General features: G+C 45.2%; 1 protein-coding gene across 1 annotated transcript; it reads right to left on the bottom strand.

Moving 5' to 3' along the window:
• Nucleotides 1-790: 790 nt before the first annotated feature.
• LOC124026263 (mitochondrial Rho GTPase 1-A-like) lies at nucleotides 791-20,915 on the bottom strand (the record flags this gene model as incomplete). The annotated part of the gene is made up of 14 exons (XM_046339362.1): nucleotides 791-933; nucleotides 5,684-5,815; nucleotides 12,533-12,655; nucleotides 14,970-15,172; nucleotides 15,536-15,658; nucleotides 16,656-16,739; nucleotides 17,144-17,274; nucleotides 17,470-17,570; nucleotides 17,762-17,907; nucleotides 18,232-18,316; nucleotides 18,843-18,963; nucleotides 19,586-19,694; nucleotides 20,479-20,577; nucleotides 20,765-20,915. Coding segments are annotated over 14 exons (1,726 nt in total), but the record flags the coding sequence as incomplete, so codon positions are not given.
• Between the last annotated feature and the right edge of the window lie 591 nt (nucleotides 20,916-21,506).

Here is a 21,506-nt window from a genome sequence, read left to right as displayed (position 1 = left end):
CTGATAAACCAAAGAAAACAGGTTAATAAATTAATAGCGATTGAAACCCATGACCTTTTCAACGTTAAAAATGGCTTTGACTTTGCAGCTCTTCCTGTAGGCTCACTGTTGAGGTGTTACAGAACTGAATGCTTTGATCCTGGCAAGCTTTGTTCACGCCGTAATCTAGTTGGGTATTTCTCTAAGTACCCGAGCAAATATATATATTTATATATACACACACATACCTATAAACAAATATTTTCAGTCCCTTTTGTAGTGAGTTGTATGCGGCTGCCTTCTTTGCTTTCTCCTGGGCTCTGGGGGTCAAACCAGCTAGCTATAATACTGACCTGAGAAAAAAGACCGGGTTCTACACAGATTTAAAAACAATCAGCAACTGCTACTGTCTGACCTGGAGAAGAAAAAACCCCAAGACTCGACCAGATCACACGATACCAGAATGCCTGCGGTAGATTGATTAGATGGTGTTCAAAAAATACAATGCGAGTTTGTGGTGACATTTTTTCCCCCAAAGAAAAACAAAAAACATTTGATGACAAGTTTTTTTCTCCGTTTCAAATATATAAAATCAATCTATGGTTTCTCCAGTTTGTTCCTTCTCCGGTAGGGTGGATGTGGGATCAGGGCTGGTTCAGATGGGCTGGAAGTTCCGTTTCATTCAGTAGTTGTCTCTTTTTTGGGAAAGGGGAGCAGAGGATTGTGGGATGTTGGAGGTCATGTTTTCTTTCAGGGAGGGATAAGGGGTCAACGGGCAGAGACTAGGCGGTGGGGGCGGGTCAATGGTCATCTCATGTATCCTGTGTCCGTCTTGATCATCGTTGTTTGAGGATAGCTCTGTACATAGCGAAGCCCAGGACTGCAAACACGGTTGCCCCCACGCTTGCCCTTAGCCAAAACGTAGAGCTCTTCAGGTCTGCCTGAGCCATGTGCCTGAGAAGAGGGAGGATAAAGAGAGGGAGTGGGGGGGATAAAGAGGGAGGATAAAGAGAGGGGGGGGGGATAAAGAGGGGGGGGATAAAGAGAGGGAGGAGGATAAAGAGAGGGAGGATAAAGAGAGGGAGGATAAAGAGAGGGAGGATAAAGAGAGGGAGGATAAAGAGAGGGAGGATAAAGAGAGGGAGGATAAAGAGAGGGAGGATAAAGAGAGGGAGGATAAAGAGAGGGAGGGGGGGGATAAAGAGAGGGAGGATAAAGAGAGGGAGTGGGGGATAAAGAGAGGGAGGATAAAGAGAGGGAGTGGGGGATAAAGAGAGGGAGGATAAAGAGAGGGAGTGGGGGATAAAGAGAGGGAGGATAAAGAGAGGGAGGATAAAGAGAGGGAGTGGGGGATAAAGATAAAGAGAGGATAAAGGGAGGATAAAGAGAGGGAGGATAAAGGGGGATATAAAGAGAGGGAGTGGGGGATAAAGAGAGGGAGGATAAAGAGAGGGAGGATAAAGAGAGGGAGGGGGGATAAAGAGAGGGAGGATGGGGGATAAAGAGAGGGAGGAGAAAGAGAGGGAGGATAAAGAGAGGGAGTGGGGGATAAAGAGAGGGAGGATAAAGAGAGGGAGTGGGGGATAAAGAGGGGAGGATAAAGAGAGGGAGTGGGGGATAAAGAGAGGGAGTGGGGGATAAAGAGAGGGGAGAAAGAGAGGGAGGAGAAAGAGAGGGAGGATAAAGAGAGGGAGGATAAAGAGAGGGAGTGGGGGATAAAGAGAGGGAGGATAAAGAGAGGGAGTGGGGGATAAAGAGAGGGAGGATAAAGAGAGGGAGTGGGGGATAAAGAGAGGGAGGATAAAGAGAGGGAGGATAAAGAGAGGGAGGAAAGAAAGAGAGGGAGGGGGGATAAAGAGAGGGAGTGGGGGATAAAGAGAGGGAGTGGGGGGATAAAGAGTGGGGGGGATAAAGAGAGGGAGTGGGGGATAAGAGTGGGGGGATAAAGAGAGGGAGTGGGGGGATAAAGAGAGGGGGGATAAAGAGAGGGAGTGGGGGGGATAAAGAGAGGGAGTGGGGGATAAAGAGAGGGAGGGGGATAAAGAGAGGGAGGAGAAAGAGAGGGGGGGATAAAGAGAGGGAGGAGAAAGAGAGGGAGGAGAAAGAGAGGGGAGGGGGGGGGATAAAGAGAGGGAGTGGGGGATAAAGAGAGGGAGGATAAAGAGAGGGAGTGGGGGATAAAGAGGGGAGGATAAAGAGAGGGAGTGGGGGGATAAAGAGAGGGAGGATAAAGAGAGGGAGGATAAAGGGGGATAAAGAGAGGGAGGATAAAGAGAGGGAGTGGGGGATAAAGAGAGGGAGGGGGGATAAAGAGATAAAGAGAGGGAGTGGGGGATAAAGAGAGGGGGGGGGATAAAGAGAGGGAGTGGGGGGATAAAGAGAGGGAGTGGGGGGATAAAGAGAGGGAGTGGGGGGATAAAGAGAGGGAGTGGGGGATAAAGAGAGGGAGTGGGGGATAAAGAGAGGGAGTGGGGGGGATAAAGAGAGGGAGTGGGGGATAAAGAGAGGGAGTGGGGGGATAAAGAAATGAATACAACAATACAGCCTCGTTTCCAAATCACATGAGGACATGTTGACAAATGACAAACCAAAGTTATGTTCTCTGAGCTTCCTAAACAAATGTCTACAAAAACAGAGGTACAGTCCAACTGTTCGATAGTACCAATGTTGTAGTACCAATACAACCTCTTTACATGATATACTGTCTTCTGAAAATGAGTTAGCCTGGTTAAACATGATATACTATCACAGACTAGCTCATTTTCAGAAGACAGCCTAGTTAAACTGTCTTCTGAAAATGAGCTAGTCTGTGATAGCCTGGTTAAACCAGACTGAACGCTGCGGTCACCATTGTTTCACTTCCCTAGAATGGGGAGTTCAGCGTTCAGTTAGTTTAACCAGGCTAAGTCTGTGATGCGAGCAGTACCACATACACTAACATGTGAGTGGCTGGTACTGGAACATTAGATTGGTTTGGTCAATCTGACAATAACTCCTATTTATTGGGTGAAACCTAAAAGGCGAGGAAAGTATTGGCTATGGACAGAAAGAGTGAGGGACGGGGAGAAGGTTCTGCTAGGGAAACAGGAACAAGAGAAAAGCCCTAAGTCCGGGTCACATTCAATAGGTACACAAGGTGGAAATTAACAAGCATTTTGACTGTATTGATTGAATATAGTGCCTCAGTTTCTAGGTCCACTGACCACAACCCTGGCTATAACATACAGTACTAACAGTATGAGACAACAACATGGAGGGAAGACAGGAGGCTGAGAGGGGAGGGAAAGGAGAGGGGGAGAAGGAGAGGGGAGGGGAGGGGGAGAAGGAGAGGCTCTAGAAGCGAAAGGAATTTCTGAAGTGCAGAGGTTAGCAGAAAGCTCTAACTTATAAATTGCCAAACACACAATCTCGTGTTCACACTCACATTCTCTCCCTCTCACACTCACACACATATTCTTTCTCTCACACACACACACACACAATTCTTTCACACACATATTCTTTCTCTCACACACACACACACACACACACACACACACACACACACACACACACACACACACACACACACACACACACACACACACACACACACACACACACACTTTCTCTCACACACACACACAACAACCCATTCTTTCACACACATATTCTGACACACAGAAACCCACACATTCACACAAGTGTCCATTAGATAGACAACTGCCATCCTCTTAACCATGACATCACACTCACACAACACAAATACACACACTCACAACACACACACACAACACACTTATTCAGCAAGCACCACACACACAACCACACCAACCAGCTATTTGTAGGACTAAGACATCACACACACCTTCAAAAGTAATGATAGATGGCCACACACACACACAAAACACACAAAGGCTGTTGTTTACACACACACACACACACACACACACACACACACACACACACACACACACACACACACACACACACACACACACAGCTCAACAACCCATTAATCTTCACAGTGATATCTGACACAGCAGCAGAAACCCTAACCCATTCAAGCAGGAAGTGTCCATTAGTTAGACAACTGCCATCCTGCTTAACCATGACATGTACCTCAGAGGAAGAGAAATACCTTCCTCCCAACAGCATACTGCACAACAAAGCTTATTCAGCAAGCAGCCACACACAAACCAGACCAACCAGCTATTTGTAGGACTAAGACATCGACCGGTACCTTCAAAAGTAATGATAGATGGCCATTAAAAATAGTCAGTGAGTTCCATCAGGTACACTGGGTGAAAACAGATCAAAGGCTGTTGTTTATTGAAGGTTGAGGCCAAAGTACTTAGATGTAGCTGTGTTTTATGTCTGTAGCCTTCATTATAATCTCTTCTTCATATAATAACGGAGCCTACAGCAATCTCCTCCACCAACAGTGCTTGCCTTTGCCCCATCAACGGCCACCATACCTGGATCTACCCAGCCAGTGACAAACAGCTGTCCCTTAGCCCCCAGTTTGTCAGATGCTGTGTTTTACCTGGCCTGGGGCCCATAAGACTAGACAGAAGACTCAATGCTGTGTTTTACCTGGCCTGGGGCCCATAGGACTAGACAGAAGCCTCCATGCTGTGTTTTACCAGGCCTGGGGCCCATAGAACTAGACAGAAGACTCTCCATGCTGTGTTTTACCTGGCCTGGGGCCCATAGGACTAGACATAAGACTCCATGCTGTGTTTTACCTGGCCTGGGGCCCATAGGACTAGACAGAAGACTCCATGCTGTGTTTTACCTGGCCTGGGGCCCATAGGACTGGACAGAAGACTCCATGCTGTGTTTTACCTGGCCTGGGGCCCATAGGACTAGACAGAAGCCTCCATGCTGTGTTTTACCTGGCCTGGGGCCCATAGGACTGGACAGAAGACCTCCATGCTGTGTTTTACCTGGCCTGGGGCCCATAGGACTGGACAGAAGCCTCCATGCTGTGTTTTACCTGGCCTGGGGCCCATAGGACTGGACAGAAGACTCCATGCTGTGTTTTACCAGTCCTGGGGCCCATAGGGCTGGACAGAAGACTGACTCCATGCTGCGTTTTACCTGGCCTGGGGCCCATAGGACTAGACAGAAGACTCTCCATACTGTGTTTTACCTGGCCTGGGGCCCATAGGACTAGACAGAAGACTCTCCATGCTGTGTTTTACCTGGCCTGGGGCCCATAGGACTAGACAGAAGACTCTCCATGCTGTGTTTTACCTGGCCTGGGGCCCATAGGGCTGGACAGAAGACTCCATGCTGTGTTTTACCTGGCCTGGGGCCCATAGGACTAGACAGAAGACTCCATGCTGTGTTTTACCTGGCCTGGGGCCCATAGGACTAGACAGAAGACTCCATGCTGTGTTTTACCTGGCCTGGGGCCCATAGGACTAGACAGAAGCCTCCATGCTGTGTTTTACCAGTCCTGGGGCCCATAGGGCTGGACAGAAGACTGACTCCATGCTGCGTTTTACCAGTCCTGGGGCCCATAGGGCTGGACAGAAGACTGACTCCATGCTGTGTTTTACCAGTCCTGGGGCCCATAGGGCTGGACAGAAGACTGACTCCATGCTGCGTTTTACCTGGCCTGGGGCCCATAGGACTAGACAGAAGACTCTCCATGCTGTGTTTTACCAGGCCTGGGGCCCATAGGGCTGGACAGAAGACTCTCCATGCTGTGTTTTACCTGGCCTGGGGCCCATAGGGCTGGACAGAAGACTCCATGTAGATAGACTCCTCTACATTACTGATGGCGTGAACCTGCTGGATCAGACTGCACTCCTCGTCAGCCAACAGATAGGCTCCAACATCATGTAACCTTATGTACACACACACACACACACACACACGTGCACACAGTAGGGCAGTTCAACGCCAACCCCACACACAACGGGACATGACACCACCGCAGAACTCACCCCACAGCACACCACACCTGGTCACACACCACACCTGGTCACACACCACACCTGGTCACACACCACACCTTGCAGCTAAAAAATCTTGTCCAATGCGGTGGCTGAGTTGGCAAAATGCCAGCCAAATAAAAGACAGGCTTCAAATCATAAGATTGATGAAGATACAGGGTTAGAAAATACTTTACATTCAGTTTGTCTGAATTTGTTGAAATAGGCTACTTTGAGTCATTACATGAGATATATTATATATATATATATATATATATATATATATATATATATATATATATATCTGAGGTAAACCAAAAACAGCGAAGATTCAAACCAATTAGGTGTTAAATACTATAGTATCTCAGCTAGTCAATGTGGTGTGACCGCCTTCAATAACTTCTGTATTAGTGGCATGCCATTTCTGGTGCGTTAATTCTCTTCTCCCAAGGTTAAACAGGCATTGACAAAGGAGTTAGCATGTAACACATTAGTGTTATATCAGGCATGCCTGGGTCCCCAGAAGCCATTGTAAACTTACTAGGAACCATTGTAACCCTCCCAAACCATAGCAATACATACAGTAATCTACACTCTCACACAACACACACTCTATTGTACAAGCATATACAAGCACAATGAAATGTCAACCCTTCAATGGTGAGCCACCACAAGCCATCCAAACCCTGCACATCATAAACCACACGCACTCAAACCCCAAGCACTAGGCTAGTTCCCATACTTCCCAATGCTCAAAACAGACTGCTGATTTGAGTGGAGCCTATGCATAGCCGTCCATAGGGGGACAGTGGTGAGCTGAAGACCAAGGCAAGCCTATTGGAAGATGAGACAGACAGCGTCTAGACCAGGCCTGGGCAACTCCAGTCCCCGGGGTCTGATGGGTGGCACACCTTTTCCCCAGTCCCAGCTCACACACCCGACTCCAATAATCATATAATCATGATCTTCAGTTTAGAATGCAATTAGTTGAAATCAGCTGTGTTTGCTAGGAATGGAGAAAAGTGTGACACCAGTCAGGCCCCCGAGTACTGGAATTGCAGAGACAGACAGACAGCGTCGAGACAGAGACAGAGTCGGGACAGACAGACAGACAGGTGCGGGCAATTAACAAGAAGTAAACACATGCAACAGTAACAGAAAGAGGGGCAGCCAAAAACGGGTGTATGAACACCTATAGGATGAAAACAAAGACAACGGAAACACAATGAAATTACATGTGATCCATACAGTGTAAAATCACTTTGTGGAAGAAAAACATTTGTGTCATACAAATTAAAATGTTTTTGTTAGTAAAAAAAATAAAAGTTTCAACCACAAGAGAAGCAGGATTGTAAAGAAGATTGTCTAATAAACTGTGTAGATGAATTAGGTTGTGATAACACTAGGGCTGCAGTATGTGCCACGTTTGAGAGTGAATTTAGGGCCTAACACAGGACCTTATATAGACTAACTGTATCTTGTGAGTGTAAACTTAAGAAGTGAAAATCACTCCACAACCAATCAAACTGAAATCATCATAGAAATCAAACCATGCACATCTCTGGCGGTGGAAACAGTTCAATGACAAAGAAAACTAAAAAAGATAGACATTTAGAAAATGCCATTTGAACCAAATATTAACTACTTTCGTAAAGAGGGGAATAACCAGACAGTCAACCCAAGCTGACTTCTATGAGGCTTTCAGTTTCACCATCAGCTTCAGTGGGGCGAAATGTAACCAAAACAGAAAGATCTGCAAGGTGACGTTTCTTCCTCACTCACTATGCAAATTAGTCTTTAGTACAGATTTACAGTTTGCATATCCACTTAACATGATAGAAACACCATTCTTAAACGAAATGGCCATGTTGGCTTCAACATCCACTTGTATGTTCAACTCTCGAAAGATGAATGACTTGCCAAGTAACTTCGACATTTTTTATATCTTAAAAAATCCATGCATTAGTTACTTGATGATAGACTGCAACGTGTTGCTACAGGAGGGTAATCTACCCACAACCCATCGCCAACAGACTGCAAACATGCATCTTCAGGTCAGACTGGCTCAAACAGAAAGCAACACAACCACACGGTGGGGTTGACCACAACACACGGTTACCTCCCTGGCTAGCACCACAGGTGTTAGATGATGGTGCAGTGTGGCAGATAATTGGGTAAAGCGCTGTGTCACGGTGGTGAGAGCAGATTGGGAGTGCTGTGTGAGGCTGTAGCAGAGATGAGGAAGTAACACAATCACATTACAGCACCTCATAGTATTATGTTACCTTACAGCTGACCTATAGTATTATGTTACCTTATAGTATTATGTTACTTTACAGCAGACCTATAGCATTATGTTACCTTACAGCTGACCTATAGCATTATGTTACCTTACAGCTGACCTATAGTATTATGTTACCTTACAGCTGACCTATAGTATTATGTTACCTTATAGTATTATGTTACCTTACAGCAGACCTATAGTATTATGTTACCTTACAGCAGACCTATAGCATTATGTTACCTTATAGTATTATGTTACCTTACAGCTGACCTATAGTATTATGTTACCTTACAGCTGACCTATAGTATTATGTTACCTTACAGCTGACCTATAGTATTATGTTACCTTACAGCTGACCTATAGTATTATGTTACCTTATAGTATTATGTTACCTTACAGCAGACCTATAGTATTATGTTACCTTACAGCTGACCTATAGTATTATGTTACCTTACAGCTGACCTATAGCATTATGTTACCTTACAGCTGACCTATAGTATTATGTTACCTTACAGCTGACCTTATAGTATTATGTTACCTTACAGCTGACCTATAGTATTATGTTACCTTACAGCTGACCTATAGTATTATGTTACCTTATAGTATTATGTTACCTTACAGCTGACCTATAGTATTATGTTACCTTATAGTATTATGTTACCTTACAGCTGACCTATAGTATTATGTTACCTTACAGCTGACCTATAGTATTATGTTACCTTACAGCTGACCTATAGTATTATGTTACCTTACAGCTGACCTATAGTATTATGTTACCTTACAGCTGACCTATAGTATTATGTTACCTTATAGCTGACCTATAGTATTATGTTACCTTACAGCTGACCTATAGTATTATGTTACCTTACAGCTGACCTATAGTATTATGTTACCTTACAGCAGACCTATAGTATTATGTTACCTTACAGCAGACCTATAGTATTATGTTACCTTACAGCAGACCTATAGTATTATGTTACCTTACAGCAGACCTATAGTATTATGTTACCTTACAGCTGACCTACTAGTAAATGTTACCTTACAGCTGACCTACTAGTAAACTGTTACCGCACAGCACTGACTAAAGTATTATGTTACCTTACAGCTGACCTAAATTATGTTACCTTATAGTATTATGTTACCTTACAGCTGACCTATAGTATTATGTTACCTGCTAAACTGTTGCCGCGGCGCACCACCACTGCTAAACTGTTGCCGCGGCGCACCACCACTGCTAAACTGTTGCCGCGGCGCACCACCACTGCTAAACTGTTGCCGCGGCGCACCACCACTGCTAAACTGTTGGACGCGGCGCACCACCACTACTAAACTGTTGCCGCGGCGCACCACCACTGCTAAACTGTTGCCTTCAAACTCAGTGCCTCTTTGTTTGACACCATGGGAAAACCAAAAGAAATCAGCAAAGACCTCAGAAAAAAATGGTAGACCTCCACAAGTCTTGTTCGTCCTTGGGAGCAATTTCCAAAAGCCTGAAGGTACCATGTTCATCTGTACAAACAATAGTACGCCAGTATAAACACCATGGGATCACGCAGCCATCATACCGCTCAGGAAGGAGACGCATTCTGTCTCCTAGAGATGACCGTACTTTGGTACGAAAAGTGCAAATCAATCCCAGAACAGCAAAGGACCTTGTGAAGATGCTAGAGGAAACAGGTACAAAAGTATCCACAGTAAAACGAGTCCTATATCAACATAATCTGAAAGGCCGCTCAGCAAGGAAGAAGCCACTGCTCCAAACCGCCATAAAAAAGCCAGTCTACGGTTTGCAATTGCACATGGGGACAAAGACCGTACTTTTTGGAGAAATGTCCTCTGGTCTGATGAAACAAAAATGGAACTGTTTGGCCATCGTTATGTTTGGAGGAAAAAGGGGAAGGCGTGCAAGCCGAAGAACACCATCCCAACCGTGAAGCACGAGGGTGGCAGCATCATGTTGTGGGGGTGCTTTGCTGCAGGAGGGACCCTTCACAAAATAGATGGCATCATGAGGCAGGAAAATGATGTGGATATATTGAAGCAACATCTCAAGACATAAGTCTGGAAGTTAAAGCTTGGTCGCAAATTGGTCTTCCAAATGAACAATGACCCCAAACATACTTCCAAAGTTGTGACAAAATGGCTTAAGGACAACAAAGTCAAGGTATTGGAGTGGCCATCACAAAGTTACCTGACCTCAATCCCATAGAAAATGTGTGGGCAGAACTGAAAAAGCGTGTGCGAGCAGAGGCCTACAGACCTGACTCAGTTACACCAGCTGTCAGGAGGAATGGGCCAAAATTCACCCAACTTATTGTGGGAAGCTTGTGGAAGGCTACCCAAAACGTTTGACCCAAGTTAAAGAATTTAAAAGGTAATGCTACCAAATACTAATTGAGTGTATGTAAACTTCTGACCCATTGGGAATGTTATGAAAGAAATAAAAGCTGGGGCCTCCCGGGTGGCGCAGTGGTTAAGGGCGCTGTACTGCAGCGCCAGCTGTGCCATCAGAGTCCCTGGGTTCGCGCCCAGGCTCTGTCGTAACCGGCCGCGACCGGGAGGTCCGTGGGGCGACGCACAATTGGCCTAGCGTCCGCCCGGGTTAGGGAGGGCTTGGTCGGTAGGGGTGTCCTTGTCTCATCGCGCACCAGCGACTCCTGTGGCGGGCTGGGCGCAGTGTAAGGTGGCCAGGTGCACGGTTTTTCCTCCGGCTGGCTGGCTCCGGATTGGATGCGCACTGTGTTAAGAAGCAGTGCGGCTTGGTTCTCCCGAGCCCGTTGGAGTTGTAGTGATGAGACAAGATAGTAGCTACTTAACAGTTGTACTCTTGGGAGAAAAAGGGGTAAAAAAAAAAAAAAAGAATAAATAAAAGCTGAAATAAATAATTCTACTATAACTATTATTCTGACATTTCACATTCTTAAATAAAGTGGGAGAAACCTAAGACATGGAATTTTTACTAGGATTAAATGTCAGGAATTGTGAAAAACTGAGTTTAAATGTATTTGGCTAAGGTAAACTTCTGACTTCAACTGTATGTATGTATACACACACGTTTTTGAAAAACGCTTTCAGTTTAAACTTAAAACGACTAAACCAGACAAAGTTTGTAGAAAAGATAATTGACCTATATATTTTATCATCTTTGAGAACTAGAAAATCACCAAAATAAAAGCTAAATTGATCTTGGAGTACTTTAGGCATGGCTGGATTACCAATCGGGCACATGCCCAGGGGCCCTGATTTGGATACCCATTTATTTTGTTTGAGTATAAGAACACAGAATTAGCATTGGCAAAATCTATAACTGGGATAATAACTCGCTAACTAGCTAAGAATATCAACTAATGTGCACACAGGCGGCTCTGATCTGAAAAGCGCATTGTGGGCTACTTGACCAATAGAACTTTACTCTGTTTGTGCTCTGGCTCTGCCTACAACAAAAATCACAGACTCAATCTTGCAAAGTTAGATTTGTTTTGGTTTGTTGCAATGAAAATGGGCTGATATAATGTTGATTAGATCACAGAACAAACTTTAATCTATATAGTGCAAACTAATTGGGTGAACTTATTGAAGTTCAATCTCTTGGTCTCTGCGTAGCAAGGCATTTCTTCTACATGGTAGTGCTGTAGGTGTGCAGCCACACGCGCGTGCAGTTTATAGGGAACATTGGTAGAGGGCCATGTATAGGCTATGGTAAAAGAGTCAGCCATAAAATATATATGTTATTTGGCTCATTTCTGTGGGGGATCATAGATAGAGGAGTCGGCATCATTCATTTTGGAGTAGAACGTCCTTTTAAAAAGTCACCAGAACCTTCTCACAGTCGTCCTATAAAAACTCAACTCAGTGCACCCCCTTCCACAACCTTTGACACCAATTATAAAAATAAACAAATCGAGGGGCAACACTGGCTGCATTGGACTGAGTTCTCTTGTTGTAAGAGAGATGGGGACAGAGAGATGGGGACAGAGAGATGGGGACAGAAGCAGCTTGGACAATCCACTTGATTGAGTTAAAAGCAAATAAGGAGAGCAAATAAATGAAGTCTTGAGACCTCCTTGTCAACTCTATAGCCGATATGAGTACTTGGAATACAGTCTTATAAACCCACCCATACAATCATATGAAATTCAATGGAGATGTGCAAATCAGGCCTGGAGATCGAAATAAGATCTCAGAATTTCATTTTTTCCATTGTGGATATGCAGTGTAAACCTGACTATGAGGAAGCATTGAGGGAGAAGAGGAGAAAAACCTTCACCCAGGTTAGAAAGCTAGGGTTTCCCGCCTCAGAGAGAGAGGACGGGCTGTTAAACACTACAGTATTTACAGTATGGACCTGTTCAGAACAACACTGTAGAATTTGGCCTTTATATTTGTCAGTAGCTGGGACCGGAGGATGTTCTGACAGATGCAGAAGGTACACCTGTTGCAGGTACACATGCAGCGGAGCTTGGCGTGGCTGAGGAGACACAATCACAACACACGCACGCACATACAAACACAAAGATTAAGTCAGATCTACATTTGTACATGTTTCCATGGAAACATCACCGTGGGATGGCAGAACCCTGAAAGACAGACCCTGTTCTAGCACCAGATGGGGGGGGAGCTTGGACTTTGGTTGGCTGAGTTATGAAATAATAACTGCATCAGTAACAAAGGCAAAGAAGATTGGTTATTACTTTAATAAGTACTGTAATGTAATACAGAGAAAGTGGTAAGAACTAAGTACTGAGCATTATGAAAGTTACATATCTTGAAGGAACATTCTTCACATACATACAGAAGGAGACATGTCCTCTGTAATAACATACAGAAGGAGACATGTCCTCTGTAATAACATACAGAAGGAGACATGTCCTCTGTAATAACATACAGAAGGAGACATGTCCTCTGTAATAACATACAGAAGGAGACATGTCCTCTGTAATAACATACAGAAGGAGACATGTCCTCTGTAATAACATACAGAAGGAGACATGTCCTCTGTAATAACATACAGAAGGAGACATGTCCTCTGTAATAACATACAGAAGGAGACATGTCCTCTGTAATAACATACAGAAGGAATAACATACAGTCCTCTGTAATAACATACAGAAGGAGACATGTCCTCTGTAATAACATACAGAAGGAGACATGTCCTCTGTAATAACATACAGAAGGAGACATGTCCTCTGTAATAACATACAGAAGGAGACATGTCCTCTGTAATAACATACAGAAGGAGACATGTCCTCTGTAATAACATACAGAAGGAGACATGTCCTCTGTAATAACATACACCTTTCATTAGTCTCCTCAGTAATACATAGAAGGAGACATACAGAAGGAGACATGTCCTCTGTAATAACATACAGAAGGAGACACCTCTTCATTAGTGGTACAATCATCCTTAGGTAGAAGAGGGGGAAAGCCACAGAGAATGAAGGAAATAGTGACAAAGTGATGAGAAAGTTCAGGGTAATTGAATAAAAACAGCTAACCAGTCTCAGAATCTCCAGATTGACCATTAAAAATACATGGAACTACACCATTATAATCTTACCTGTTGGCCTGGGTTATATAGCATGAGTCACTCTGACCTACAATCGATCTGCAGCCGGTACTGAAACAGTCCGTACCAAATACCCAACGAACGCAGAATAATAGTAGTGCCCTAACTACATAAAAAACTCTGTTCACTACCAAGAGAGATGTCTGAAACAGGTGAAGCACTGTAGTGTATAGAGCAGAAGCTGCTGATTATTTCTGTCAAAAGATTTCCATCCTAGAGTCCAGTCATTTGAAGAGCGAGGGCCTGGATTCTTAGCTATAGGCCTCTATGCCTTGGGAAAGACAATGCTTTTAACATTAGATAATGGAAGTTCTTCCCTGTAAAGCGGAGATTTAAGGCTCAATTAAATGGACATTAATCTAATCCAATGGCTAATCTCTTAAATAAAGTACAATACTAACTCTACCTCTCATAGAGAATGAATGGCTAAGACTGTCAACAAGTCAATAACACCCATTCAGTACAGCTGACTGGGGAGACTTCCTTCAAGGCCAAAGGATTTTCAGTAGATTACCTTCGTTTTGGGACTTAAAATGGCCTAGTCATCACCTTACAGTTAAACTTACAGTACCACAACACATTGACAGTTGCCAACGCTAAGGAACTGAAATAAAACAGCACCTAAAATATCTCACCCTCTCAGGAAGAAGCAGCTTAATGTAGGACTAGAGAGGAAGGGAGACATGGAGGACAGTGGAGGCCTGGGCTACACCCTGCTCATACACAGGGGATCAATAGAAAGCCTGGGGTGTCTGGAGACGTCATACAGGACGTAACGAGGTCACAGAGGCCTGGGCTACACCCTGCTCATACACAGGGGATCAATAGAAAGCCAGGGGTGTCTGGAGACGTCATACAGGACGTAACGAGGTCACAGAGGCCTGGGCTACACCCTGCTCATACACAGGGGATCAATAGAAAGCCAGGGGTGTCTGAGGCCTGGGCTACACCCTGCTCATACACAGGGGATCAATACAGGGACGAAAGCCTATACAGGATGAGGTCACAGAGGCCTGGCTGGAGGAAAAGACGGTCACAGGGCCTGTGACGGGGATGAAGTCAGAGGATGGGGTGTTGGAGACGTCATGGACTATACTCATGGGTACATGGCCATGGTGGTGAGTTTGGTGTAGAGGTCTTTGAGGGGACTATACTCACGGGTACATGGCCATGGTGGTGAGTTTGGTGTAGAGGTCTTTGAGGGGACTATACTCACGGGTACATGGCCATGGTGGTGAGTTTGGTGTAGAGGTCCTTGTTGGGGGTGTCCACCGTGTTGCAGGTCCAGGGTTGGGGCGGGTGCAGCTTGTTCTTGCGGCAGAAGTCCAGCGGGGTCAGGCTGTAGTGCTGGCGCGCCTCGTGCAGGTCTGACTTGGAGGCGATCATCATGCACGGCGTCTTGCTGTCCATGAAGTATTGCTGTCATGGGTCAAAAGGTTCAAGTTCAGAGGTTAGTTATAAGAACAAGACGAGGTAAGGATTGTTGATATCATAACATTTTGGTAAACAGTTTCAGAAGGTGAAAAGCTGAAAGCTGAGAAGTCCCTCTATTCCAGGTTAGTGAATCAAGGATCAGGGCCCACATTCACAAAGCATCTCAAGCAGAGTGCTGATCTAGGATCAGTTTAGTCTTTTAGATCATAACGAATAGGATTACATGGACAGGAGGGGACCTGATCCAAGATCAGTCCTCCTACTATAGACATGTGGTGAATAGAGGCCCAGGACTAAACTAAGGACTGATGGATTTGATACAGTTTGTCAGTTAGGTACTGTACACACCTTGTAGACCTTGGCACAGTACTCAAAGGAGCGCGGGTTGTTGACGTCATACACCAGACAGACCACGTCACACGCCAGGTCCTCTTCTGAGAGGAAGTCAAAGTCTGGCATCACCTCATGAAGCTACAGGGAGACAAAAGAGGAGAGAAGCGGGGAAGGAGGAGAGAAGGGTGAAGAGGGAGAAGAGGAGAGAGGGGTGAAGAGGCGAGAAGAGGAGAGAGGGGTGAAGAGGCGAGAAGAGGAGAGAGGGGTGAAGAGGAGAGAGGGGTGAAGAGGGGTGAGAGGGAGAAGAGGAGAGAGGGGTGAAGAGGAGAGAGGGGTGAAGAGGAGAGAGGGGTGAAGAGGAGAGAGGGGTGAAGAGGAGAGAGGGGTGAAGAGGAGAGAGGGGTGAAGAGGAGAGAGGGGTGAAGAGGAGAGAGGGGTGAAGAGGAGAGAGAGGGGTGAAGAGGAAAGGGGTGAAGAAGAGAAAGGGAGAAAGGGGTGAAGAGGAGAAAGGGGTGAAGAGGAGAAGGAGAAAGGGGAGAAAGGGGTGAAGAGGAGAGAGGGGAGAAGAGGAGAGAGGGAGAAGAGGAGAGAGGGGAGAAGAGGAGAGAGGGGAGAAGGAGGAGAGAGAGGGGAGAAGAGGAGAGAGGGGTGAAGAGGAGAGAGGGGTGAAGAGGAGAGAGGGGTGAAGAGGAGAGAGGGGTGAAGAGGAGAGAGGGGTGAAGAGGAGAGAGGGGAAGAGGAGAGAGGGGGAGAAGAGGAGAGAGGGTGAAGAGGAGAGAGGGGTGAAGAGGAGAGAAGAGGGGAGAAGAGGAGAGATGGGTGAAGAGGGGAGAAGGGAGAAGAGGAGAGAGGGGTGAAGAGGAGAGATGGGTGAAGAGGGGAGAAGGGGGAAGTTGAGACCGTTCAATGGCAACGTTTCAGCAGAAAGGCCTCTCTAATATTCACTGTGTCACACTGAACATATTAGTTTCCAAAACATACGAGGGGAAAACACTTATGATTTACTGCTAGACAGCTGGACACATAAAACACAGTATTATAAATTATACAACTGTATTATAATCCATCTCCCGGGGTTTTAATCTTGTTACCGGGCAGAAAGCATGGATACGGAGAGAGAGATGCACAGCCTCACCAGTAAGTACTTCTCCTGGCCGTAGACATACGTGGTGTTGATGGAGTAAAACGATTTATGGTCTTCTCTGATCTTCCGCTGTTTCTGTTAAGTAACACAGAAAAACACACATTCACCACTCCACATTGATACAACATGTTATTCCTCACTGCTAAATAGTTAAGTTTGTATAATAATAATAATAATAATACATAGCAAACTATGTCTTAAAGGAGTTGGTAACACAGTAGCAGACTGCCCAAGTCACCCTGGCTACTTAAGAGTAGCTATGAAACAGAAATGTGTGCTTAGCAGGTAGCAGTGAGCCTTCCATGGAAAAGCCAGGATCATGTACATTAGGCACCAAATTAGGAAGAAAACTGAACGAAACAGGGAGGGACTACCTGAATTTGTCCAATAAGAAAAAAATATTTTTGCATTGCAAAACATTTTGCTGGGGTGTGCCATAATGAATACACCCCAGTTGTCCGGTAGCTCCAGGGACTCACCAGCAGGTTGCGACCCAGAAAGGCCTGCAGGAAGCTGGTCTTGCCACTCCCCCTGGCTCCCAGAATGTTACAGCGGAACACGCTGCGCTGCGTCTGCTTCTTCTGCAGGTCGATGCGTTTGTTACGGGTCACTGAGGGAGGAGACGGGTGAGGAACAATATATACAGATATACAGATACATGTGCGCGCAAACACACAACTACAGTGACTGTATATTTATAGTAACTCACCACTAATTAGGTTTCAAATTCACAAACAGAGAGGCCACAATAATTAACACCAATACATGACAAGCATATAAACCTAGTCACGCACGCTCACATTACCTGTGATGGCTGCTGCCTGGGACTCCTGCTCACAGATGATTGAGTAGCCAAGGTAGCCCAGGTACTCCAAGCAGCGCTGCACATCCAGATACGTCGTTAACCTGGCCAATCAGACAATGGAAAGCCTGTTAGTGTGTGTCTGTCGGCGGGGGGCTTTGGTACACATCTACGGTAGCATACGAAAGTGAAGAAGTTTGAGTTTCAGCAAAGTGCTGTATAACTGCATTACCAAATCATTCAAGTTAGACAGAGGTAACAGGTAGTGTAGTCCAGGTATGCTGGCCTAACTCACGTCCACTGTGACAGGTAACCCTGGTACGTGATCCAGCCCTGGTCGTTGGTACACACTGTGTTGTTGACGTCGGGGCCCCAGGGCATGTAGGGAAACACTTTGAACAGGTCCTTGACTTCCTCTGGAGACAAGGCACAGTCTCTGTCCTGACACACACACACACACACACACACACACACACACACACACACACACACACACACACACACACACACACACACACACACACACACACACACACACACACACACACACAGGTTAGGACCACTGTTCTAAAAATATGATAGCTTTGTGTAGGGTTACAATATTCCGGTAACTTTCCCAAAAGCCGTTTGGAGGATACCCTCCCTGCTTATTCCCTCCTGATTCCGGGAAACTTCCAACTGGGACTTTGGTAAAAACCTGTGAATGTTTGTCTGTGTGAGGCAGAAGGAAACACAACAGTAGGAGTTATGTCATCCAAGACTTACTTTGTCGTGCTTGTCGAAGACACTCTGGAGGAAGAGGTACGCGTTGTGGTTGAGCTCGGTGGTGCAGTCAGCAGGTATTTTTAGCCTGGCACGGACAAGAGAACATTCTGGATTAATCTCATTAAAAGTGCTATGGCTAAACTGGCATTGTTCAAAAGGCTCACCCTGGGAAAGACCTAGTGCTGCTTGCAAGTCATAACAAGTAGTGTAAGATGCACCCGCAGACAGCTTGATGGTTCAGTAGGTTTCATCAACGTTAACATCTTTGACACAGTGTAAAGAAAGTGAGAGCCTGCAGAGCAGATGTCCTTTCTCTGCTATTGACTGAAACTGAATTGGGGCCAGAGAGTCATTGTTATGCTCGTCCAGCCTTACATAAACAGGTGTATATCTCCCTCTTTCTGCCCAGAGGTAAGAGTTGCCCATACGTACGGCAGGGTTGTGTTCTGTAGGCGCGAAATGGAAGAAAGAGCTCAAACACAGAGTGAAAGTTATCACTATGTACACTTGTCCAGAACAGGTGGTTTTTGTGTTCTGCTGTAAAGAGTTTTACTACGATGTGCCCTAATGTACATGACCCTGGTCCAGGGGGGTTCAAAGTGTCCACTCACAGGGGGAACAGGTATTCCTGGTGAAGCTCCAAGTCGTCGTCGTACCCAAACCTCCGCAGCACCGTCCAGGTTGTCTCGTGACGCCCCCTCTGGATGAAAAGCGTGTGCAGAAACAAGAACCCTAGTGGCCAATCAGGGTGAAGAATGGACACACGTCAGAGATACACCCAGACACAACGATAGAGATGGACACAGTACACTGGTAAAGGGTTATTAAATATGTTATTCATGCATGACCTTTAGTGAAGGTTACAGAAGAGTACAAGGGAGAGTGGGCAGAGAATAGAGTGAGATGGAGAGAGAGAGATGGAGAGACAATAGAGATTGAATGAGAGAGATGGAGAGACAATAGAGAGATGGAGAGACAATAGAGAGATTGAATGAGAGAGATGGAGAGACAATAGAGATTGAATGAGAGAGATGGAGAGACAATAGAGAGATGGAGAGACAATAGAGATGGAGAGACAATAGAGAGAGAGAGATTGAATTGAATGAGAGAGATGGAGAGACAATATAGAGATTGAATGAGAGAGATGGAGAGACAATATAGAGATTGAATGAGAGAGATGGAGAGACAATATAGAGATTGAATGAGAGAGATGGAGAGACAATATAGAGATTGAATGAGAGAGATGGAGAGACAATAGAGATTGAATGAGAGAGATGGAGAGACAATATAGAGATTGAATGAGAGAGATTATAGAGAGAAACTGAATGAACTGAATCAATGTGGTCAGTCTCACCTTTGAGCGTGAGTCCGTTGTCCTCAACTCCGTCCGTCATGTTCTTCCTCACCACGTTCTTGACATCCTCTAAGGCCTGGGGCGCCAGGGGCATGTTGAAACACGTCCTCTACCAGACACACAACACATGTGTCACCCACACAGAATCACAATACCCACACAGAACTACTATACCCACACAGAACTACAATACCCCCACAGAACTACTATACCCCCACAGAACTACTATACCCCCACAGAACTACTATACCCCCACAGAACTACTATACCCCCACAGAACTACTATACCCCCACAGAACTACTATACCCCCACAGAACTACTATACCCCCACAGAACTACTATACCCCCACAGAACTACTATACCCCCACAGAACTACTATACCCCCACAGAACTACTATACCCACACAGAACTACTATATCCACACAGAACTAGAGTGAAGAATGAAAGTCTACAGACAGCACAATGCTGCATCCAAGTGCTTCAACAATAAATCACTCAACACACATCACCTAAACACAACTGAACATACGTCCGGTGAGACCAAAATGGGAAAGAACCAGTCTATTCCAACAACTCTGACACAGCTAATAATGTAACGTGGTTTGGGATATATGAAGTCACAAGCAGATATGTATACAGCTTTGCCCCATTTACTAGAGGACAAAAGATGCTCTGAAAGGGTTTCTAAATCAACCACCTGTCTGCAGGCTACCGGTGAACCCACTAATAACCTATCCCTCCCCCTCTCTTCCACTCAAGTTCAAATAAACTGCCATTGGAAAAGGAAGTAAATCAGGTTCTCACTTCAGCCAGATAAAGCACACAAGCCTGCAGCTACAGCCAAGAAAGGTTTTCCCACAAGGTTTATTTTCCCACAGTGAGGCTCCTACCTGGAAGAAGTTGAGTTCTTTGTCGTTGAGGATGCCATCGTTGTCCAGGTCCGACACTTTGAAGATGCGAGTTAGAGACTTGATGCAAGACGGCTTCATCTGAATAAACACAAAGTATACATTTGAAATATGTAAAATATTATATTTTTGGAGAGCTAAAAAGTAGATGTTGCCTGTGTACCCATGGTAGCGCTAGGAAACGTTTTGATTGCGTAACCTGACCAGGAAAAGTAACTACATAGTTAGGGTAGCTAGGGACCTGGAGTTTTCCCTCTGCCCTCCTCACCTCCTTCTCCTCTGGGCAGTACAGGGGTCCTGTAGGGTGGAGCACTGCCTTCTGGGCATAGTAGAACAGCTCTGAGATGTTCTTCAGGTTTTTGGCAGAGCACTGAGAAACACAAAGATACAGTAACCTCAAAACCAGGTGGAACAATACACTGAAAACAAAAGATACAGTAACCTCAAACCAGAACAATACACTGAAACACAAAGATACAGTAACCTCAAAACCAGCTAGAACAATACACTGAGAAACACAAAGATACAGTAACCTCAAAACCAGGTGGAACAATACACTGAGAAACACAAAGATACAGTAACCTCAAAACCAGGTGGAACAATACACTGAGAACAAAAGATACACCTGGTGGAACAATAGAACAAAGATACAGTAACCTCAAAACCAGGTGGAACAATACACTGAGAAACACAAAGATACAGTAACCTCAAAACCAGGTGGAACAATACACTGAGAAACACAAAGATACAGTAACCTCAAAACCAGGTGGAACAATACACTGAGAAACACAAAGAAGGTGGATACACTGAGAAACACAAAGATACAGTAACCTCAAACCAGGTGGAACAATACACTGAGAAACACAAAGATACAGTAACCTCAAAACCAGGTGGAACAATACACTGAGAAACAAAACCAAAAGAAACACAAAGATACAGTAACCTCAAAACCAGGTGGAACAATACACTGAGAAACACAAAGATACAGTAACCTCAAAACCAGGTGGAAC

The sequence above is a fragment of the Oncorhynchus gorbuscha genome, unplaced genomic scaffold (genome assembly GCF_021184085.1).
Source record: "Oncorhynchus gorbuscha isolate QuinsamMale2020 ecotype Even-year unplaced genomic scaffold, OgorEven_v1.0 Un_scaffold_2676, whole genome shotgun sequence".
In the NCBI taxonomy this organism is placed as follows: domain Eukaryota; kingdom Metazoa; phylum Chordata; class Actinopteri; order Salmoniformes; family Salmonidae; genus Oncorhynchus; species Oncorhynchus gorbuscha.
The sequence above is the reverse complement of the archived record's forward strand: the minus strand, read 5'-3'. Positions and strand labels throughout refer to the sequence as shown.